The following is a 25,522-nucleotide window of genomic DNA, read 5'->3' on the forward strand; positions in this document are numbered from 1 at the left end:
TTATTTAGTATTTAAATGTTTATTTTAAGTTTAATTTTATTTAAACACATTAAGATAAAAGTAAGGATTGTTAATTCAACCGTTTGAGTATTTAACTTTCGATGTTTTTATAATGTTTAATGAATAGTTATGTATTCAAATTTTCTTCAGTACCGTTTCAGTTAAAGTTACCCTGTTTAATGACAAGTTTAGAATATCATTTGATATTCAGTCGGAGTCGGCCTTACACAGGCCTCCTAATACTCGCCGGACTGTATCAGTTCACTTGAGTTTAGAGTTAGCCACCACTTCGGTGCAGCTCGCCAGAGGTAGTCACCCCTTTATGGTGCAAATTTCACTACTTTAAAACACAACTCGAAGCAAATTTACTCTACTTTTATGACTAACTCTGGGAACACTTCATTTTCATTTTACCTTTGAAATTACTCTATTTTTTTAACTTCAGTTTAGAAAGTTTTCTGACTCCTGTTTATATCCGACCTTGTTTAATACATGCAATTATTGTACTTTTGTGAATAAAATATAGTTTCGTTTGATTCATTGTCTGTTGTTCAGCCATAATCTGATATCAGGTATCCCAATGGTCGAATAGGGGCGAAGTACTGGCCACTACACGTCCCGGAAGGTGTCGTCACCGACCCCCTCCGTTACAATACATATTATAGAATTGCTATTAAACAGGTCGGGACCACTACCTTATATAGAAATGCATAAATTAGCATACTTATGTTTTCGCACATGTAATTGTTTATTTACATGTGACACAATTTATTTTTACCTAGGTTTTTGACCAATCCACTAAATGAGTCACAATGCATGATGGACAATCAACCAAGAACACGTGTTATTTACTGAAATATAACACACTTTTTCGTGCAATGCGGGATTCACAATTTCGCTTAGTTTTTCATTTTGTGTATCCTCATTTATAGTTCGTGATATAAAGTATCAGATTAACGAAGAGTTGTTTCTATGCGAAGAAAAAAGGGTTTGAATTACCCGATATATAGCCACTGTATTTTTAGCATACTGAATATTATGATGTTCTTACTTTTAGTTCAGGTCCTGATAAACAAAATTACACATTCAGTACCGACAAAAGTGTTTAGGGCAATGAACGTTTTCGTGTTTTTCAAGGCAGAAATGATTTTGGAATGACATTATATCGGTTTAAAAGAGCTCAAATGATTTTCTTACTGGACAGTGGTCACTTAAGTAGTAATTTACTCGTAGCAGCCCACAATGCATTGTAGTTCATTGAGTCGATTGGTAAGTTTTTCAAGGCCATATTGGCCTTGTGTTTTGGAAATTACTATGCAAATATATTCTGACGTCAGAAAATCTAGAGTTCTCGACCTGTTAAATGACCACACATTACACCTTAGTTACAAAATTCAAAAAGAAGTTCTTGATCATTTTGTTTGAGCAGGTGATCCATTTGTTGAGTTAACCAATAACTCACCAAGTTTTCTTCATATATATAATCTATCGAACCAATAAATTGCAAATCTGTCTACAATTTTGCAGATTTGGTCAAATAGCTCGACCGATTTTTTATTGGTATAATTATAAATGTGTTTGAACGGGAAATTGAGTTGTGTTGTAAGTCTTTGGTGTATAATGCTGGATAGTTATGGCCACATTAACCATTAGTATGTCTCAGTAGTATTGCTCCCCTCAACAAAAAACAACGGTCATACAAATGAGCGTGTTAGCTAGAAAGAAAGCGAGACCAAACTTTCCATTTGCTAAGGAATGCCTTTGCCAGATCAGGAATATGTCAGTTGTTTTTCTACTATTTTATTAATGTTGTTTTTTTTTGCAAAAAATCAGCTAGGATCTTTGTTATAGAGATATGATAATGTATAAAACTTATAAGAAATCAGATAAGACAATCTAAACTTTAAAAATTACATAACATTTATGCAGAATGGACAACGAACGTTTATTGTTATATTAAAACTAGTCGGTTTAGAATTAATATCAAATAATCAGACTGGATGGCATTGAACCATCAACCTTGGTATTAACAAACAAAAGTGAAGGGGAATCAGTCATTTAAATCTAATCTTTTGATATACTGATCTCAATTGTAAATCATCATTTGTTTCATTAAAGAAATATTTGATGGTTTTCTTGGACTTTTTGAAATAATAGATTAGCGACAACAGATCTTTTAACGTCCTGTTCGTGATCATAAAAATGCTGTACACGATCTTTCACGATCCAAAATATAATTGTTTACAATCATTACTGTTTTTACAAAGTTTCTGAATAAAAAAAAAATCTATTAAATTAACGATAAGAACTATTTAAACAATAATATTGATTGATATTGTTAATAAATAAAGTTTATGCTCTAAAATTTGAGAAAACAAATGTTTGTTTAAAAAATGTTTGTTAACATTTTTTCTCTTCTAAATTTTGAAGAAAAATCTGCCGTTTGACATGTTTGAAGTTGTGAAAATTGATTATTAAAAAGGGTTACTGTGTGGTAATTAAATACAATTCCATCATGTGGATCAAAGCTATTTTTCAACAAAATCTATATTATAAATTATTGTACAAGTTATAAGTGAATTTTGGTCATATATTGTACAAATTGTAATTTGTACATGCACGTTTTTTACAAATAGTATTTTGTACAAAGTCAAAATACAAATTATAATTTTTACAAAATGTAAACTTGTACACAACATATATAACAAATAACTTACCACAACATACACAATGCGTTCGTTGGCGTTTATACAACTGTCAGTTTTCGCGTTCGTTGTCGTGTTCAAGTATATATGACAGTTCTTATCCAATCGTTTGGTGTGCTTGCACCTGTCCTAAGTCAGGAATCTAATGTACAGTAGTTGTCGTTTGTTTATGTAATATATACGTGTTTCTCGTTTCTCGTTTTGTTTATATAGATTAGACCGTTGGTTGTCCCGTTTGAATGGTTTTACACTAGTATTTTGGGGCCCTTTATAGCTTGTTGTTCGGTGTGAGCCAAGGCTCCGTGTTGAAGGCCGTACTTTAACCTATAATGGTTTAATTTTTAAATTGTTATTTGGATGGAGAGTTGTCTCATTGGCACTCACACCACATCTTCCTATATCTATTAACCCCGCCGCATTTTTGCGCCTGTCCCAAGTCAGGAGCCTCTGGCCTTTGTTAGTCTTGTATTATTTAAATGTTAGTTTCTTGTGTACAATTTGGAAATTAGTATGGCGTTCATTATCACTGAACTAGTATATATTTGTTAAGGGGCCAGCTGAAGGACGCCTCCGGGTGCGAGAATTTCTCGCTACATTGAAGACCTGTTGGTGACCTTCTGCTGTTGTTTTTTTATTTGGTCGGGTTGTTGTCTCTTTGACACATTCCCCATTTCCATTCTCAATTTTATTCAAACATTCAAAAGTAAAATCACAAAAATTCTGAAGAAAAAAATCAAAAAACGGAAATTACTTAATCAAAAAGCAAAATAAAAAGATAAATAGATATAGGAAGATGTGGTGTGAGTGCCAATGAGACAACTCTCCATCCAAATTGTTATCCCTTAAAACACAAATTACTTTTCCTAAATATATGGAAAAGTAGGATAGTAGGTAGTTCTAAACTTGATAATATTGAAAATAAATTAGTAGATAAAGTTAAAAAAGAACCTAAGTCTTGTAAATTTTTCTATAATTTATTTCTGGAGGATAATAAAGTATTATCTCTTTCTTCCCGTAACAAATGGGAAATAGACTTAAATTTACAGATTGAAGATTGGAATGCTATTTATTCCATGCCTTTCATTATAACCAAAAATTCGTTTTTACAAAATTTTCAATTTAAGATTGTTCATAGGATTTTACCATGTAATTCCTTTTTATATAAATGTAAATTAAAAGAAACTGAACTATGTACATTTTGTTCAGAAGTTAAAGAAAATATTTTTCACATTTTTTGGGAATGTAATGTAACACAAAACTTCTGGTTATCCATTATAGATTGGATTAGAAATTATGAAATCTTCTTGCCTTTTAGTGCAAAAGAGGTCATTTTAGGTGTGTCTAAGGATTCTGTCAACAGTAAAACAGTTAATAATATCTTGTTGTTATTTAAATACTATATATACAAATGTAGATGTAAGAGTGTATTGCCCACAAAATATGGTGGGATAGAATATTTAAAGTATTGGATTACAATAGAAAAATACTCTGTATGTTTCTTAACCCCTACACAAAAAATAAAAATGGATCAGAAGTGGCAATTGTTAGAAGCAGCATTTAATTAACAAAATCAATTGTAATATTTATATCTTGTTATACCATTATGATTTAATCGATCTGATAAGTATTAATTAACTTTTTATACCTTGTGTCTAATACTGTAATATGTAATTTCACATGTTTCATCTTGAAAAATAAAATAATTACAAAAAAAAAAAAAAAAAAAAAAAAAAAAAAAAAAAAAAAAAAAAACACAGGGTTTCCGATCTCTTCTTCAATGTGTTTTATGTTTAGTGATTTATCATTTGTTTTTGATTTTCATTAACAATGACCATTCCAAATCATAAACATTTATAGGGGTAAATTGGGTAAGGAGAAAATGTCAGATTTTTTATGTTCTTTATTTTGCAGTAACGAATAAAAATTTGTTAACCAATAGATTTGCTATAATTTCATAAACATGCCGTTATATATTGGTATAGTTTTTGAATCTTTTATTTGCGTATTTAAGGCTGTCGAAAGTTTTGCCTTCAAAAGTTAACATAAACATTGACTTTATACAGAAAATTTGCCAGTTTAAAACATTAAATGTTTTACAAATAATACGCGACAACAAAATAAAATCTTTTCTTTAAACACTGCCAAAAAATCGTTCTGATTGATTTAGTGGTATTGTCATAAATTGCGCTGGAGTGAACAGTGGTACAACAAACGTCGAATTCCTTCACACAATGTTACCACACACTATAGTAGTTGTTACTTTAATATATGATACAAATATTTTTCCAAAAAAACAATTTTTGTTGGCCCAAGGTGACTTTTAAAATGTAGATATCATTTAAAAAGCTCCAAATTATCTCCATTTTGGTGCATACTGCCATTTTTGTGCATTAAAATTGAAATATCTTTTTTAACTCATCGGTGACCTTTGGTTGTTAATTTGCTGTTTTTGAATAAGCTATACCTAAACTAAATAATTGTAAAATTTAAGCGATTTCTGTAATTTAGATGTTTTATTTCGATATTACCTCTGTTTCTCCTTTTAGTTCAACAGAAAAAATGGACATTTACAAAAATGTATGCTTCTTTCGATGGCAAATTGTAAGCGTAAATGAACGGTGACCACATTTTTTATTTCATTTTTCTATTTAGAATAAGATAAAGTTCATTTATAGAAAAATGTAGCGAAATCCTATATTTAATTTAGAAAAAAAACACGGATCTAGACCTGCGAGCCCCGTTAACATAAGGACACTATATTGTATACCATTTTTTTGGAATATTTAATTTTTACCAAGAGTCGAGACTGGTCAAGACTGAAATGAGACTAGTCCAGTATTTGTCGAGACCATATTCAGACTATACCAAAATTATCAAGAATGCCATCAGACTTTAATGTTGAAACAAAAGTGGAGTACAGTTAAGTACAGAAACGAACTTTCGAGATTTAGGTCGAGTCCTGTGAAGTTAAATTTGTTCTTAAATATGGTATTTTCAGACAATTACATTTTGAAGTGTATGCATCCTTGTCTTTTAAATTTCGGAATTAAGCTTTCCCAATACAAGCATATGTTGCAAGACGTTTTGTACACATACAATTTATAACGAGTTATTTTCAATCGAAATAACACTTGGTCGATGCATCTGTGGTTGACTATCAGTCATCATAAGCTTATCAGTCTGTATGTTGATGCTGGCTTGAGAAATAACCTTCCTAGAGTTGTCCGTTTACATATATTATAATTGTATAGAAACTACGGTTTCAACTTCCTCAGGCAAAGTTGACCTAACATGGATTTGGCTATTTTAGTTATGTCATGTTTGGTTATACAGCTTTTCAACTGTTCTGGTTCTTAAACATACCTGGCTTTGAAATATGTGGATTTGAGCGTTCCTTTAGCTTTAGCTTAAGAAAAGCGCGACAAACACACATCAATAATGTGTTGTTTAAGTTTGGACAAATTTTAGTATAACAGTTGCTATTACAAGTCTTTTGATATTCAAATTTGAGTCAACAAGGGTCTGGTTGTCTTTCTTATCAACGGATATACATGTCTTTATCTTCAACAGAGTTATGATAAAGAATGGTTTTGCACTACAATGGTTTTACACTAGTAATTATTGGGACCCTTTATAGCTTGCTTTTCGGTGTGAGCCTAGGTTCCGTGTTGATTGCCGTACCTTGATCTATTTTGGTTTCTTTTTATAAATTTTTACTAGGATGGAGAGTTGTCTCATTGGCACTCATACCACATCTTCCTATAAATATTATGAATATGTTTAGCTTAAATATGATTAACTGAATAGTTATGTGTTAACTTGTATATCACAGTATCAGGATACTAGATGGGTAGTAATTTATGTGTGTACTACATGAAGAATACGTGTATTTCTGTGAGTCCCTTTCTTTGCCTATTTATTGGCTTAATGCAGTATGGGAGTAAATATAATAATGAATGTTCTCATAACCGACCTTGACCATCAACAATGTAAACTTATTGACTTGGTATGAGTGTAATAGTAATTTGACTGTTCCCGAGATGCAACCATCGCCCTGAGACAAAGCCGAGGGCAAAAGTTGTATATGAGGTGACAATAAACTTACTATTCAACAAATATCCTGTCAGTAAGTTTGATTATACCGAAAGAGAAACAGACAATAAATGTCGGGACTATATCAACTATTGGGATTTAAACAGAAGAAACGCAGCCATTGTGTTTCATGTTTGATATTCTGAATGTGTGTGTTTGTACATTTCCTTTTAAATCAGCTTCACTTATTACATTCTGATTTCTAAAGAAGTATGAAGTAGAAATACTTTTAATTTTTTTTTTAATTTTTACAGATATACTAAATGAAGATTTTATTACTACAGTGGGACAGAATATTGGAAAAGACTGGGGATCTTTGTTCCTTGAGCTCGGATTAGAAGACGTGGATCTGCATCATTTTGAATATGACAATAGGGGCTTGTTGAATATAGTTCTAGAAGGTTTACATGTGTGGAAGAAAAAACCCTTAATAGACGAACATCAAAACTCTGAATGTATCAAAGAAATATTTGACTTGATTGTAGACAGATTACGAATAAAGGGATGCAATACTATAGCTGATGATCTCCTGTCAAAATTCCCGAGTTCTGGTATGATATAAACTTTCATATTATAAATATGCTTTATTGTAACAAATTGACTAGCCCAACAGAAGTATACAGACTGGAAAATTTACAACACGGGGGTTTTAAACTGAATCGTATTGAATACTTAGTATGCTAGTTTGAGTGACATACGATACAGATAGTTAGATAAGTAAATTCCGTATGAGGCGAGAGCAATACTCGAAACCATATATATAATTTTCTGACCACATGTATAGCGTATAAAGTCACTAGCACACTATGTAACGAATTTATCTTATCAATCACATAAACTTGTGGTATTGAGACTAGTTGCCTATTAAAGTGACCAATACCATTAGTATTAATAACGAACTTTCATTGTACTATATAAAAACAAATGCGAACAAAGAAAATAATTGTTATTAAACTTTAAATTTGTTTGAAGAATTAATTTTAATCGTTCATCATTTTTTTCGCCTGTTGACAAATTTGTACTATGAATACCATTGTTCATCATGGTAAATAATTGTATTTTTAATATATTTTTCATCTACCTGACAAAGGCTATTCGATTGAAAAAACATTTCATTCGACAATTTGACATGAACAAAATCAGAATCTAACAATGTTTGCCTTTCGTTTAGACATCAACCAAATTATTGCGCATCTCAGTCGCTATTTAACAAACGACCAAAGAAGTCTTGTGTTACGTTCTATTAGAATCCCACACGAAAAGATTCAAAGCGCACCAAAACAAGGCCAATCTTTGATGGACGAAACAAGGACTATACTTGAAAGTTGGTATAAAGACCAACATTTCAAGTACTGGAAATGCCAAGAGCTTTTCAAAGTATTCAGGAACAGAGGCGAGCTGTCTTCTATAGAAAATATCACAGACAAATTCATAATTTCAGGTATGTCAAATATTTTTGACAGGCTTTTTTTTTTAGTATACAAGCACACGAATTATCAATGACATCCAGAATGGCTTGACATTTGGTCAAATTCGAATATGCTAAGAATTAAAAGCAATTTAGCACAGAGACGTGAGTACGTATCTAAAGCAGTCTAGGCCTGGGATAAGGAACACTAGTAGTCGAAACAGTTTGTCATTAACAGATATACACATCAAAGGAAATCACCGGTCTAAAGTTTACAATATTATGTTTAGAGATCATTGATATATTATTTTTTTTATTTTATCAATGCATGTATTTATCAACTTATTTATTTATGTATGTCATTTAATAGCAAATTAAAAGTCTTTAATATTATAAACAAGACACACAACGATTTAAACTTGTTCTAACCATTAAAGAAAATCATAGCAACGTTGTTAGCTTTCTGCATATTATTAATAGTTATAAAAGGTACCAGACTAATAACTTTAAACGCCAGACGCACGTTTTGTCTACATGAGACTCATCAGGGACGCTCAGATCAAAATAAGATAATCTAAGCCTCGGATAAGGAAATCCTTGGTATTTTGAAAAATCTCATACTTTTATAAATAAGAAATCAATAAAAATTACCATATAAAGGAGGGACGAAAGATACCAGAAAGGCATTCTAACTCATAGATTGAAAATATACTGACAACGCCATGACTTTAATATAAAGACAAATTGACAAATAATAGTACACTAGACACAACATAGAAAACTAAAGACTTAGCTAACATGAACTCCAACAAAAAACTGTGGTGATCAGTGGTGCTCCGGAAGGATAAGCAGATCCTACTTCCCATGTGGCACCCGACGTGTTGCTTATAATTGATATGCATGTTATTTTGTAATACGCCAGACGCACGTTTTACCTGAGGCGCGTAAACGACTGAGACCGTCTTCAAAAACAGAAAATTGTGCTTTTGAATTGTCAAAGTTATTTTAAATGAGATTTATTTCAAAAGTCAATGAAGAATTGCTGTATGAAAGAATAATATGTTAATAAAAATAAGGCAAACAAGTAGGTCATATTGTATTGAAATATTTGCCACAACATATGTAAGAACATTTCGATTAATTTTAGATGAATCATATGACAGCAAAGTGAAAGCCAAAGTCCAAGTGAATACAGAAGTTTCCTCTCCCACAGAACACATAGGCAATTCAAAGAAACGATTGGTTGGTGAGTGTGCACAAATATGAAATATATAAAATTATTACATTATGTAACACTCTCATACGTGTCAATTCTCCCAAAGGTGGCAGATAATCCTAAAGGTTGCAGATAATAAAAAAACATGGCTACTTGCCCAAATGTGTCCTTGGTCCTCAAAAGTGGTCGATTTCACATCCTAAAAACCTGACCGATAACTGTTATTCGCCAAAACGTGTCCACTTTGATACTCCAGTACGTTTTAAAACTGTGTTTAGTAGAAAAATTTTCGAGGATATTTAGAGTGAACATAAGAATTGCAATTAATACGGTAAGTTCAGCGTTCACTGAGCGAATTATTTTGTACAAATATACTGCGGATATGTCAAACTACATAAATGTGGATATTGTACAGATTTTAATCAGTACTACAAAGTATATACTGGTATAAATATTTTAGTATTATGATAAAACCAACCTTTTAATTCGTAATCGTTCATTACCTTAACATGCTAAAGTTATTGTTAAAATATGTTAAAAGAGGGACGAAAGATACCAAAGGGACAGTCAAACTCATAAATCTAAAACAAACTGACAAAGCCATGGCTAAAAATGAAAAAGACAAACAGCAAAAAAATAGTACACATGACACAACATAGAAAACTAAAGAATAAACAACACGAACCTGTTTGTGATTTAAGCTTTTTCAGCTTCATATATGATGTTCTGAGAAACGTGCGCACCCCCTGTGTTTGTTGTAGGTTGCAATCAATTTTTACAATATATCCCAAATACTTTGTTCTTCTGTCATTATCATTTTAAACAATATCGATTTTCTACCGCACGGCATAGGTAACGTTAATATTTGGCAACACGTTTCAAAATATTGTCTGGTTTACAATGTTAAAAGGAGTATGCGTACATTGCAAGATGTGAATGTCAGTCACTCCAAATGCAATTATCGTTTTAACTGTCACATTAAGTTACATGAATTGTGAAAATTAGAATAAAAAAATACTGAACTCCGCGGACAATTCAAAACGGAAAGTCACTTAAAGGTTATAATCGACTTATATGAAGTAGTGAATTAATTGTCGCCGCTTTAACGTTTTCTGACAAATATTTGATGCATATTTAACACAATATATTGATAAATTGAGTGTTGGTTGCTTAACGTTCAGTGCTTATGCTTTATGTGGACATATCTGGGAGAAAATACACGTTTGGGTGTTTTTTTAGATAACTGTGGCGCCTTGCTCCATCCAGAAATAGTTTGCAGTTTAGTGGCGCTATCTAAGCACGTTTCGGGGAAATTGGACACGTTGAGGGTGTGTGCACGTTTCTCAGTACATCATATATAAAGCTGAAAAAGTTTAAACCACAAACCGTACACATATAAATGATAAGTATTGATTTTGGAAAAAAAAACTGATTGATTGTTGTTTGCTATTCGTCGCATCGACGCAAACAGGCCAGATCGAAGCGAGTTTTAATTGAAAAGATTTTCCTCAAAGTAATCTGATTGTAACTGAGCTTTCCTTGATCAGCAATAAAAAGCTTTTCAAACGCAATATACAATTATGATTGAAAAAGACACCGAACGACATAAATAGAGTCCCAACACATGGCCAAAAGCAAAAAATAAAGTTCATTAACAAAACAATGAATAAAACATGTACACTTGGACAACAAGATTACCATCGTAAACATGTTTGCTCATCTGTTGGAAAATAATTCCTGTTGTTGTATTAAGATATATCCAAACCTGTAAACTTCAAAGTGATTCACTCGTAAATCGACAAGCCAACTATACAATTTAAAACCACATGATTAATACCACTGCTGTCCTCACGTATCAAGTCCCCCAAATACTTCTTCTGTTACTATTTCTTATTGAAACGAGCGGATTTTTTGTAGGTTGCAATCAATTTTTACAATATATCCCACATACTTTGTTCTTCTGTCATTTTCATTTTAAACAATATCGATTTTCTACCGCACGGCAAAGGTAACGTTAATATTTGGCAACACGTTTTAAAATATGTTCTGGTTTACAATGTATTTTAACTTTGAACGTAATGTGCTGAGTCACATTATCAGCTTAATATTCTTCATAAGGTTTTCATCTAATAAAACTGATGGTTTGAACTTGCTCAATCACTAGTGAGCATTTTTAAAAAACGTTCAACCAAAGGTTATTACTAATTTACAGATGAATCTCTAGACGTTCAAGATTCAGGGAGTGAAAGAAAAAAATCAAAACATGGCGATGATATAGGTAAGCACAGGTACAAAGTAGTAGGATACTTTTTTTGTGAAACAGACTGGCTTTTAACTATTTAAATATTGGTAACAAGAAACTGATGATTTGCAATTTATCATCCTTGTAAAGTAACCAATTTCTTTGACATTCATTTAATCAGCTATAGATTTATTTACATTGTTAATATTCGTACTTGCTCAATATATGTTGCAACTTAGTTTAACGTTATGTTGCAATAATATCGACAGTACACATTTTGTTTGCACTGATGCGCGTTTTGGTTAAAAGATGTCTCTTCAGTAATGCTTGAGGCGAAAAAAGATGAAGAGCTGATAACCCAAAACGACAAAATTTTGAAAAAAAACCACAATAATTATTGTATTGCCGGACAAAAAAGAGGTTACAATTATTCTGAGTATTCTGGATTATACTGAGGAACTGTGTTGTTCAAACTAATAAAGAATTAAATATTACGTTGAATATATATATAAAAAAAACTGCTTTATTGATACAATAATACACTGCTGACAAAGTGATTTCTTGTTATTTTTTTGGTATACACCGTATAATTCATTTGTGTCTTGTGCTTTATGCAGCAAAAATACAGAAACATCAATTTCATAATACGTTTATTAAATGATTTTAATTATTCGATTAAACTAAGAAACTTACATTAAAGAAGGTATATAGACTTGTCAGTTTGCATTAAGGATGTTTTTTTGTCCTGTTGGCAGTTGTAATTTCGTATGGTATCATAAATGCATTTTATCAAACAGTATTAAATAGCAAGGAAGAAAACATCAGACAGTTTAACTTTATTTACTCTTGAATAGTCTGCGCTTTGGTGATTGATCAACCGAAATGAAACAGTGAAAGTCGTTCTCGAAATATTTCTGTGGCGAAACGTTACAAATGTATGTTTTGCATAACGATACGCCCAAGGTTCAGTAAGCTCAGGCGTGAGAAAACAAAAACCGAAAGGCCCACATATTAGCCTATGATCTAGTACAACTTTTTTTAGTATTGGCTTTGCCTGCAAAACAGTATTAACTCTTGATTTACATCTACAAGGCAACGCCATCAGTATTGCACATGCTGATTTATCCGTAGTTGGGCTGATTTGCTCAAATCATTGAATAATACAAATTACAAAGGGTGATAAAATAAAACGGACAAAACGTAGATACCAAAGAATTTTAGAGGATTCTATAAACATTCCTTCAGTACGAATGAAATAAAATCGGAGTCAAACGTGTCAGTCATGTCATTTATTTATTCTTTTCAGTCAAAATGGAAAGCTACTTTTTTAAAATAATGATTTCACTAGTCAGCTTCCATTAAATACGAAAATGTATAAACAAAAAATAACATTATAAAGGTATATATATTTATCTACGTATCTTTTTTATTGTATTTCAGACGACACAAATACTGAAGTTAGTTCATTATTAACAGTATCCACTGAACTAAACGTCAATCCAAAACAATGCGCTGGTATGCATAACTTTTTAAAAACAAATACAAGTCTTACATACATGTAGTAGAAAACAAAATCAAAACTCACAACAAAAGGGAAACTACAAAATCAAAATGATAGTTAATTTGAGTGTGAATTCACATTACTATAAGACTTATCACGGTCCTTTTCTATCCCAAATTCATGTATTTAGTTTAGATGTTGCATTTGTTATTCTCATCAGATTTTGTCTAATGCTGACAGCTTAGTTCGTTTCTGTGTGTTTTACATTTTATTGTTGTGTCGTTGTTCGCCTTTATGTTTAATGCGTGTCCCTCGGTTTTAGTTTGTAACCCGGATTTGTATTTTGTTCTATCGATTTATGAGTTTTGAATAGCGGTATACTACTGTTGCCTTTATTTGAATTTTATTGTTGTGTCGTTGTTCACCTCTTTTATTTAATGCGTTTCCCTTGGATTTAGTTTGTAACCTGGATTTGTTTTTTTCTATCGATATATGAGTTGTGAACAGCGGTATAATACTGTTGCCTGTATTAATGAAAAATATTGATTTAGAGATAGACACAAAAAATACAAAAGGACAACATATTATACCGAAGAAAAAATTGTCTAAATAAAACGTAAATTTAGAAACAAAAAGTCAGTGTATGCAATGTTGGTCTGAAGATTGAGTGATTCCTTAATAATTGTCAGTATAGTTTACAGATCATGTCCTTAAATGTGTCAGATTCTTTCACTATGCATGTGTCGCCTAATCCAGAGGTGACACACAGACCTGTAAATGTCATAATGATTAAGTAATGTCCTTATGTTCTTTTTATCTATCAAATGTTTAAATTGGCTTCGATAAAGAATGTATTCGCGAGAAATGCTAAGCTTTAATTTATTCCTTATTAACAGACGAAACAATAGATGTTCAAGATTCAGCAAGTGACAATGAAAAATCAAAAAACGTTGAAGATACAGGTAAGAAAAACTATAATATGCTAGTATTATTCAGTTTTTACTTTATGAAAAATATACTGCCGTATACTGTGGATTCATTAATATTCGTTGGATACCAATTTTCGTGGAATTCGTGGGTACTGGTGAACCACGAATTCAAATGCACAACGAATAGCATATTTTGAATAGGTTTTGTATACAGTAATTGATAAAACCACGAAATAAAATATCCACGAATATGCAAGTTTTCAGCAATTCACGAAAATTGATATCCACGAAAATAAATGATTCCACAGTAATGTATTGTTATAATTTGAACACATAGATTAAATTTGTAACAGTATTCAAATCACGCCTTTGTCAATTGAAAGCATTACAACGAATAAAAATAAAACCATACAAATACTGATAACAAGATATTTGTTAGGATTTGATATCAGCAAAATATTCGTTTCGTATACGTAATCAACAGATAAATCTTATCATCGTTTTCAATTTTCTATAAATAATTGGGCTTTTTATTAAAGATGAATTATTTAACACTTGTGTAATTTGTAATTTTATCGAGTATATTCTTAACCTGATTGTAAAATTTGACTCAGTATTCATTTGTATGGCGGTTGGTGCATGCGTTGCAGAAACCTTTTATAATACTGACACCCCCTCCTTCTTCTTAAACTTTTTATATATCATGTGATTTACTCAGTATATGTAACACTGATTGTTTCAATTTATATAAGAGTTTGAACATTGGTCATCTACTATTACCTATATCTAGGTAAATACTAAATTGCGTGTCAACGCATCCAATAGCGTGCTAAATGTTATTATCTGTACTTACTGATTCCTAATTTGAAATAGGCTTTTATGTCATATATCAAATAATGCAAAATACTCTTTTTCCTCAGATGTTAAAATAATTTCACATCTATTCGTTTGTCAATTATGCCATCATTTCATATAAAATCTGTAAGTCTCTCATATGTCCTTCTTGTCGTATGCATAAATGTTTAGTTATGACTAATTTACAGACGATAAATTAGATGATCAAGATTCAGCGAGTGACAAGAAAAATTCTAAACATGATGATGATAAAAGTAAGTCAAGTTAAAATATGTAAAAAAAAGTTCTCCATTCGTGAAACATACTGCCCTATTTTTCATCGGAATACTCTGAATAAATAGAGTAAATTAAGTAATTATTCAAATAAAGTCATTGTCAATTGTAGGTCTTACAAAAGATAGGTATAACAGTAACTAAACTTTTTGAAAATACTTAGAACAAGAAATTTTGATTTACATCAAGATATTACCGTTGTAATCAGCAAACTGAAACCTTTTAATTTTTTTCAATTTTCTAAAACACAAATGTATTTCTCAATTGAACATTTAAAGATAATCTAATGCTTTTGAAAATCAAATGGCCGTATAACTTGTAATCGTATTCCAAATCATGAAACTATGACCGAGTATTGATTCGCACATATCATTTGATGCGTGCATAGCTAGAAACTCTGCTCATGTCAACGCCCCCATATCGCTCCTTTCTAGCTCACCTGGCCTAAAAGGCCATGTGAGCTTTTCTCATCACTTGGCGTCCGTCGTCGTCGTCGTCGTCGTCTGTCGTCGTTAACAATTTTTCAAACATCTTCTTCTCTGAAACTACTGAATGGATTTAGATGAAACTTAGCATGATTGTTCCTTAGATTATCCTGCACAAAGTGTGTGCTTCGATTTTTGATCCGTCAAAAACATGGCCGCCGTTACTTAAAATAGAACATAAGGGTCAAATGCAGTTTTTGGCTTATATCTCAAAAACGAAAGCATTTAGAGCAAATCTGAAATGAGGTAAAATTATTCATAAGGTCAATCTCTATCAGCCCTGAAAATTTCAGATGAATCAAACAACCCATAATTGGGTTGCTGCCACTTAATTGGTAATTTTCAGGAAATTTTGCAATTTTTGGTCATTATCTTGAATATTAGTATAGATAAAGATAAACCCTAAACAGCAAAAATGATCAGCAAAGTAAGATCTACAAATAAGTTCATATGAACAAAATTGTCAATTGATCCCTTAAGGGGTTATTGTCCTTTAATGACAATTTTTCACAATTTATTCATCATATTTGCTAACTTTAAAAAATCTTCTACTCTAAAACTACTGAATGGATTTGGATGAAACTTAGCATGATTGTTCCTTAGATTATCCTGCACAAAGTGTGTGCTTCGATTTTTGATCCGTCAAAAAACATGGCCGCCGTTACTTAAAATATAACATAGGGTTCAAATGCAGTTTTTGGCTTATATCTCAAAAACGTATGCATTTAGAGGAAATCTGACATGGGGGTAAAAATGTTTATTAGGTCAATATCTATCTGCCCTGAAATTTTGAGATGAATCAAACAACCCATTGTTCGGTTGCTGCTACTTAATTGGTAATTTTAAGGAAAGTTTGCAGTTTTTGGTCATTATCTTGTATATTATTATAGATAAAGATAAACTGTAAACAGCAAAAATGATCAGCAAAGTAAGATCTACAAATAAAATCATATGACCAAAATTGTCAATTGACCCCTTAAGGGGTTATTGTCCTTTAATGACAATTTTTCAAAATTTTTTCATCATATTTGCTAACTTTAAAAAATCTTCTACTCTAAAACAACTGATGGATTTGGATGAAACTTAGCATGATTGTTCCTTAGATTATCCTGCACAAAGTGTGTGCTTCGATTTTTGATCCGTCAAAAAACATGGCCGCCGTTACTTAAAATAGAACATAGGGGTCAAATGCAGTTTTTGGCTTATATCTCAAAAACGAAAGCATTTAGAGCAAATCTGACATCGGGTAAAAATGTTCATTAGGTCAATATCTATCAGCCCATAAATTTTCAGATGAATCAAACAACCCATAATTGGGTTGCTGCCACTTAATTGGTAATTTTAAGGAAATTTTGCAGTTTTTGGTCATTATCCTGAATATTATTATAGATAAAAATAAACTTTTACAGTTTATCTTTATCTATAATAATAATTACAGCAAAAATGATCAGCAAAGTAAAAACTACAAATAAGTTAATATGACCAAAATTGTCAATTGACCCCTTAAGGGGTTATTGTCCTTTAATGACAATTTTGCACAATTTGTTCATCATATAGGCTAACTTTAAAAAATCTTCTCCTCTAAAACTACTCAACCAAATTCAACCAAATTTCATCCGAATGATCAGTAGGGTGTATAAAATAAAGTTTGTGCTTTATTTTTTATTTCGTCAAAAAACATGGCCTTCATGGCTAAAAAAAGAACACAGGGTAAAATGCAGTTTTTGGCTTATATCTCAAAACCTCCAGCAAATAAGACAAGAAGTTAAAGTATTTATTAGGTCAAGGTCTACCTGTCCTGAAATTTTCAGCCGAATTGGGTAACTGGTTTGTCAGGTATAATGCCCCTGAATTGATGATTTTAAAGAAATTTTGTAGTGTTTGGTTATTATCTTGAATATTATTATAGATACAGACAAACTGTTAATAGCAAAAATGTTAAGCAAAGTAAGATCTACAAATAAGTCAATTTGACCAAAATTGTCAATTGACCCCTTAAGAAGTTATTGCCCTTTAAAGACTTTTTTCACAATTTGTTCATCATGTTGACTTTCGTTAAAAAATCTTCTCCTTTGAAACTGCTGTATCAATTTCAGCCAAACTTAGGCTAAATGAGTTTCAGAGTATCTAGTATAAATTTTATATTTCATTTCCTTGTATGTCAAGAAACATAGCTCCTATGGCTAAAATAGAATATAGGAGAAAATGATTTTTTTTTTGCTTTTGAAGAAAATAGGACGATTCAAAGAACTTTTAAATAAATTGAAAAGCCAAAATAATCATTGATGAGAGATTTAACCAAAAAAAATAAGGTGAGCGATTCAGGCTCTTGAGAGCCTCTTGTTGGAGTTCATATGCGATTCACTAATTTTTCGCTTGTTACATTCATTTGTTTTCATCGATTTAGTTTCTTAAACTATACTGCATTTCTACTAAATTTGAACAGAAGCTTGTGTATGTTTATGAGATAGTATCCAGAAGTTAATTTTGTAAAAAAAAAATCCATGTTTTTCGTATTTTACTTATAAATAGACTGAATGTTTTTGCCGGGAAACATTACATTCACTCGGTGGTGAAAGTTTTAAAAATTTTAATAACTTTCTTGAACTACACTGAATTTCTACCAAACTTGGACAGAAGCTTGTTTATGATCATGAGATAGTATCCATAAGTAAATTTTGTAAAAATAAATTTTAGATTTTCTGCTAGGAAACAACACATTCACTCTGTGGTTAAAGTTTTTAAGATTTCAATAACTTTTTTATACTATTTTCGATTTGTACCAAAATTGGATAGAAGCTTTTTTTTAAACCCGGTCACATCAGATCGTACGATTTTTTGTCGTGGAAGATCTATTAAATAGTTGTCGTGCAGAATGTCAAAAAAATATTTCGAGTGGTCACATCAGCTACGACATGTCCACGATGATTCCACGATGCGTACACTACAGACAAATTTGTAATTGTACTGTCGTGGGTTTGTCTCATGTCGGTCGTGCGACAGCCGCACAACAATAGTGAGTTGTGTAGGGCTATGTTTTTAGGTTTTCATGGAATGGAATGCGCGTGCTACTGTCGTGCCACTGTCACTGTCATACGACTGTCGCAAAACAGTCGTGGGTCACATGGCTTAACCCACAAACGTCGGACGTTTCGCTGGTTCCTCTATATTCACGGTCTCGTATCAACGCTAACAGGACCATATTTTGGTCTTGTTGGATTCCGACAAGGCGCCTTTTTAGCAGGACCAAGCCTAATCGTTCCGGTGGAATAACCATCCTCTTTAAACGGCAGACTGTATGTTTTTTTTCCAACCAATCATTCCCGCCGAATTGTATTCTTCTAAATAAAATGGAAATATGTTGCACGACGAACATACCACTGTCGTTCGACAGACAATTAATGTTGTGCGAGCATCGTACGAAATTTGGTATTAGTGAGACAATCGTTCGACTTTTTCACGAGTGTCTTGCGACAGTTGTGAAATTGTCTTACGACTGTCGTACGACAGTCCGCCGTACAATTATTTTTTATTAAAATGATTTATGATGGTACACACGACAATGTGTTTGTCCCACGACTGTGGTAAGGCACTCTCACTACAGCCACAAGACGGGGACACAACAAAAAAATCGTAGAGCAAAAAAGGTGTATGTCCAATTTTCTTCCCACGACACACGACAGTGCCAATATGCACAAAATATCGTGCGACTGTCGTTCGACGATCACAGATGATCCGCGATTTGACAAAATTTATGTCGTGGAGCTGCATAGATGTGTCGTGGGTTCGTTGTGACCAGGGCTTTATGATCAAAAGCTTATATCTAGAAGGAAATTTTGTTAACATTTTGTACCTGTGTATCTGTATTTATTATAAATGGACTTAGTTTTTTTTAACATTACAAACAGACTGCAGTTAAAGTTTTTAAAACATTTTGTAGATTCATAAACTATCCTGGATTTTTACCAAACTTGGACAGAAGCTTCTTACAATCAAAAGATAGTATGAAGAGGACTAATTGTATTGGTTTTTTTACCTCATTTTTGTTGGGCCTGCGATTAACAGCAAAATAAGGCGAGACACTGGGTTCCGCGGAACTCTTACAATTTTTTTAAATTTGAATATACCTTTAAAATCATTCGCCTCTCTTTTACCGAAATGTTTAAAATAAAATAATTAAGGGCATATACGGAAAACAAAGGCTCTAATCAGAAATATTATATTTGTTTCGCATAGTTATGATTTTTGAAAATTAATAAGTAATAAATTCTAAAGTACAGTCAATTTAACAGATTACATGTACCATATTACCAAGAAATAAACGTAATAGATATAGATTCTTATTGCACAAAGATGATTAAAATTCCAGATCACAAAATAGATCTTCAACGATGGAATATTAAACGAGTCTAGTTCATATTTTCAGAAAAAGAGGAAACAACTCCAAAAACTTACGGCGGACTTCGTAAATACCAAGAAGAGTTAGCAGAGAATGCACTTCAAGGCAAAAACACCATAATTTGTGCAGTGACGAATGCGGGAAAAACAATTGTTGCCTTCCATATAATCGATGAGCATATCAAACGAAATCCAAATGGTATTGTCTTTAGATTTATCACATTTGATATAACCTTAATATACATGTTCATCTTGCTTTAAATATATTTTAAATATATAAGGTCATTTTACTACTTTTACTGTGGGTTATAAATACAAACAAGTTTATTGAAATATGATATTAAAACTTCAAACAATAATTGTACAGTGAAACCTGTCTAAACAGAACCTATTTGAGACATAAGATTTTGTTTGGATATTGTTTGGATTTGTCAGATGTTCGATTTATTCAGGTTCATAAACTATACAATTTGTTATGACTGGTCTGAAGAACAAGTTTAGTTTAGTTCAGTGTTTGTACAAGAAATCGGTTCAGACAGGTTGCACTTAAATATATTTACAGGAATGAATTATTTATTCTTTTTACTAGCAAAGGTTGTATTTTTGGCAAGAACCAATCCGTTGTTAGATCAACAATACAAAAAAGCATGCGACATCCTGAAGCGTTTGCAGGTATAGTTTTATTTAAATGCGTCGATAAATAACAGCCTTTGAACTTTGGAAAGCTATTACGAACTAGACTTGTTAGAGAAACATTAGAATATAGTATAAATATATATTAAGAAATTTCAAATCTTCACGGCTGTTTATCTTAAAAAAATGAAAAACACAAAACATGGAGAGGCGCAATAAATGGTAGTTTCTTACATACATATATAAAGAAATTTAGGCTTCTATATCAATGATCCCGTTATCAAACGACGCCAATTACGACAGGAGGTCAACACCAAAATAAAAAAAACAGAAGTATATTCAAAATGTCAAGCTTCAAATCACTCTTAATTTTTATCCCCTCCCCTCAATAAAATAAACAAACAGAAGAAATTTGTTTATCTCTGAAATTAAGAGTGAAACGAGGATGTGTCAAAGAGACAACAACTAGACCGAAGAGCAATACACAGCCTAAGGCCATGAATGGATCGTCAACACATAGCGTGTCTTATACCCGGACTTCAGCTGGCCATACACATAAAGTATAATAGTTCAGTTCTAAACTCCGAAACATGTAAATGAACCAAAATAACAAAAGAAACAAACATACATACAAGACTAACAATGGCCAGGTGTTCATGACTTCAGACAGGCGCAAAAATACAGCGGTTTTAACATGTTTTGTGATATCTCAACACTCCTCCTATACATAAAACCAATGTGGAATAAACAAACACACAGCAATACGCTCAGTAGAATTTAGATAAAAAGTCTGGGTCCTTTGTTTAAATGTTAAATGACAAAATGAAGTAAAATTACATCAATCAACATAAAGACACATGAATAAACTAAGTATTACTAACAGTTTGTATCAGCTTCAGACATCGACTTAACTGATTGAAAGATTACAATGTACGTCTTCGTCATGTGAAAATCCAGCAGAAACCCTCCCGAAAATATCCGAGAAGATCATAATCCGAATCCTGGCTTTGTATAGAATATTATCATAAAAGTTGGGATGCGGAATATCTGAAAGTATACGATGCCTGCACGTTGATTAATGTGTATACGTTTGATGCAATCTAAATAATCTTTCGACAGTTTTGGTATATATCGAGCGTCCTGGTATAATAATTTGTCTTTCTTTTGTTAAAAGAATATCTATATACAAAGTACAACATGTAATGTTGGAACCCCTTCCCCTTCTTGTTCTGTTATCTAAATCAGGATACGAAAGGTACAAAAACAACTCGTAAGATAAAATACATAAACAAGTGCATGTATTAATAAACATAAACTACTCCATATCAACGCATGAATGCAGTTTGTTTGAGGACACTCGTGACAAGTATCAAACTATGCTGTTCAACACTGTTTTATGATATTTTGGAGTGAATAGGGGAGGGAGAAATTACTGTTTATTAAGCATGTTCAAATGTTTAATGACAACTAATCACTTACAAGAAAATGTCTAGTATGTTTTTTTTCTGGTAAATAATGTTTGAAAATAAGGTATTATAGATCGTCAGATCAACTGTAAAGAGAGGTCTCAGTATTTATAATTCTACATATTTGTATTAATAGTTTTTAAATGATGATGATATATCCTTCAGAAAGATAACGACATCAAAACATTTCTGGTCGGCCAAGAAAGCACAGAGGAGTCAGCACGACGGCAGTTTGACAAAGGTCGTCTATTCTTTATGACGCCTCAATTGTTAATGAATAAAATGAAATTAGAAGAGAAGTTCCCTGTGCCAATAACTACATTTTCTATGTTGGTTTTGGACGAATGCCACCATGTTCATGGAAAAACACCATATAACGATATAATGGCTACTTATCGGAAAGCACAGAATGATGCACAGGATATGAAATTGCCACAGGTATGCAAACGATAATAGTCTGTCACTTTATGAGCGTAAATATCCATTTCACATTTTCCACCTATGATTTTATAAAGCATTCTCTTATTTCTATTTTTCCTTATAAAACTGTTCCGAAAGACTTTGCTGAAGTCCTGGTTTCTTTCGAAGTAATTCATCCCAGTTTTTAGTTTTTCTTTTTCATTATACTGGCAGGTGAAATTGTTTCGCCTTTTTGTCTCCTTTTGCAAGGCGTTGCAGCAGTTTTACTCTATTACAATACTATGTTCTCTTTTGAATCTTTAGCCTTGTATTTTATATCTGAAAAATTAACTAAATAACTCCGAAGTTTATAACTGTATTATCATCTTTTTCGATTGTATCAGATAGTTTTTGTCTTTCAGTTAATGTTGGCAGATCAATTTTGTTTATTACATGTATGATTAATTTCAGATAGTAGGTTTAACGGCCTCCCCAGGAACAAACAAAGCTAAAGACGAGTTTTCAGCAAACAAACACTTGATGAAAGTCATGACAATCATGGATGTTATACATCTGTCTACCGTCCGTAAGCATAAAGAGAACCTACAAGAATATACCACCGAGGCGGAACAAGGTAAGTAAAAGTGTATTTCCTTCTCAAAATAATTTTGAACACGATTCGGTTCAAAGGTATATAAGCACTCATTCAGGTCTGGTTCGAAAAAAACATACAAAGAACATATTTTGAAAAAATATAATTCATACGCATAACTGTATCGTTGACAATAGGTTACATATTTGGATAGTTGGAATCAAATAAAAGCTTAGGGACTGTGGATAACCGTACAAACCATTCATGAAAGTTCCTTTCGATAAATAAAGAAGTATATCATATTGTAATAGGAAGGCACATTCGTCCTGTTGTTTATATAAGAAGTATCTGTTGTTGTACTAACAAAATGGCGGAAACCAGTACGCCCTACTGTGCAATTGATATTTTTATCATAAGTGATTATAAGGTATAGTTTTGACGTGAACTGACTGCCATTTTAGTGTTACTAAAGATAAAAATAGACATTAAAACTTTGAATTGCATTTTAAATATAGAAATCAAATTGGGTTGTGAATTAGTAGTGGTCTACCTTAAATACATTGTTAAATTGTGATTTAAGTAATTAGTTGATCTGAACATATTGCTATATTTTGCAAAGTAATTTCCAATAGAACGTTAATTTTTTTTAACTTTCATTTCAGTTGTATTACAAATAAAAGTCCGAAAACACAATCCGATACAAGACAAATTAGAATCATCAATATCTGATGTTGAATTAGAGTTTCAGTCGGAAAAAGGTAAATATTGATTCACATAAACATGTTGAAAATAAAATATAGTATTCCACGAATGCAGTAATGGCTGTATCTCATCTCGTTTTAATTTTATATATTAAATAATTCTCTTATTTATCCTCACAGTGGCAAGATTGTTACTATTGGAAAAACACGATATAAATATTAAGACTCTTTTATCGACACAAAAAAATCGGTTTTCTTAAATGTCAAAGTTGTAGTATGAATGATAATTTTCATTGTTTACTCGAAAACTAACACACCTAAATTCTTTTCAAGTTCAAGGTTATGTATGACCTAGTTTTAAATGTCTCGCATTTAATTTCTTCTTTTTTAAACCTCAATTAAGTTGGGTTTCTCCTAACTATGCGTTTGTTTACTTGAACATTAAGTCAATAAATATTTTCTAAAATTTCAGTACAGACTTTCCTGTCTAACAGTATGCAAGCCATACATGATGTGAAACAAAGCCTGCTAAATATTCCTATTGAGAAATTAGAACAAACATACATTCAGTGGATAACAGAAACTAGATTGAAGGTTGAAAATGTCTTGAACAAAGATGAATATGTTCCAAGACTGATGTTGACATACTTATGTCATTTAGAGGTAAGGAAGTCATGTTAACTGATATAAAAGAATATATGACTTTTCTATGTGTGAAAATACCGGTACCAAACAGGAATGTGAAAGTGTTGCATTTTCCTCGGGAGTGAAGTTGTATGCAGAAATTCGTCCCGGTTCCATCTTTGTGTACGTCAGTTGGGCTATAGATATACAATAGCGTCCGTTGTTTTCGTAATTCGTTCATTTACTTTGTATCTTTAAAGCAAAAGAAAGGCAATATTTTGTTAATGATTGTTAAATTTTAAAAAAGAATTCTTTATAATTTCTAGTAAAATAGTTAAAAATAAAACAGAATCAATAATTATGAAAGTTTCTAAGCAGATTGACACTTAATATTGAACTAGTAAGAAACATGGACATCAAAGGCACATACATGTCGTTTACATTGATAGTGGACTAGAGTTCAATTTTAGTTTCCATGAATACTGTATTTGCAATCAAATTTAGTAGAAATAAAGTGATAAAGATTGATAAAATGTTCGTCATCATTAAAGTTGTGTTTTTATTAGGTGGACTCGAGATGTAATCTTTAATAATGACTTGCTAATTTCGAAATGGTAATGTTTTACTGCAAACATAGTAACAAATGATACCTTAGGAACATTCGAAAACTGCAGTTGGGATCCCGCTAACATTTTCAAACTCGTCACAGTGTGTATGTATGTATCTGTCCTAAGTCAAGAGTTTAGTGGTTGTCGTTTGTTTATGTGTTACATAATTGTTTTTCATTCATGTTTTGTACCTAAATGAGGCTATAAGTTTTCTCGTTTGATATGTTTCTGTCATTTTTGGGCCTTTTAAGCTGACTATGCGGTATGGGCTTTGATCATTGTTGACGGCTGTTCGATGACCTATAGTTGTTAATTTCTGTGACATTTGGTCGCTTGTGAAGAGTTTTCTAATTGACAATTACATCACCTCATCTTTTTTTTAATGAAACACCAAA

The 25,522-nt window shown here is 31.8% G+C and overlaps 1 protein-coding gene across 2 annotated transcripts in view; it reads left to right on the top strand.

Annotated features, from left to right (window-relative positions):
• Positions 1-25,522, top strand: part of LOC134688440 (ATP-dependent RNA helicase DHX58-like) — a 36,061-nt gene that overhangs the window by 4,525 nt on the left and 6,014 nt on the right. Inside the window, exons 2-14 of one of the 2 annotated variants that reach the window (XM_063549155.1) lie at positions 7,052-7,348; positions 7,969-8,238; positions 9,353-9,451; positions 11,634-11,699; positions 13,104-13,178; positions 14,061-14,126; positions 15,137-15,202; positions 20,133-20,303; positions 20,694-20,776; positions 22,369-22,641; positions 23,074-23,236; positions 23,857-23,952; positions 24,368-24,558. In XM_063549155.1, the coding sequence (XP_063405225.1) occupies positions 7,052-7,348; positions 7,969-8,238; positions 9,353-9,451; positions 11,634-11,699; positions 13,104-13,178; positions 14,061-14,126; positions 15,137-15,202; positions 20,133-20,303; positions 20,694-20,776; positions 22,369-22,641; positions 23,074-23,236; positions 23,857-23,952; positions 24,368-24,558 (1,916 nt within the window). The remainder of the gene's footprint in view (positions 1-7,051; positions 7,349-7,968; positions 8,239-9,352; positions 9,452-11,633; positions 11,700-13,103; positions 13,179-14,060; positions 14,127-15,136; positions 15,203-20,132; positions 20,304-20,693; positions 20,777-22,368; positions 22,642-23,073; positions 23,237-23,856; positions 23,953-24,367; positions 24,559-25,522) is intronic. The other variant, XM_063549157.1, reaches the window with a different exon arrangement.

This window comes from Mytilus trossulus, chromosome 10 (genome assembly GCF_036588685.1).
Source record: "Mytilus trossulus isolate FHL-02 chromosome 10, PNRI_Mtr1.1.1.hap1, whole genome shotgun sequence".
Classification (NCBI taxonomy): domain Eukaryota; kingdom Metazoa; phylum Mollusca; class Bivalvia; order Mytilida; family Mytilidae; genus Mytilus; species Mytilus trossulus.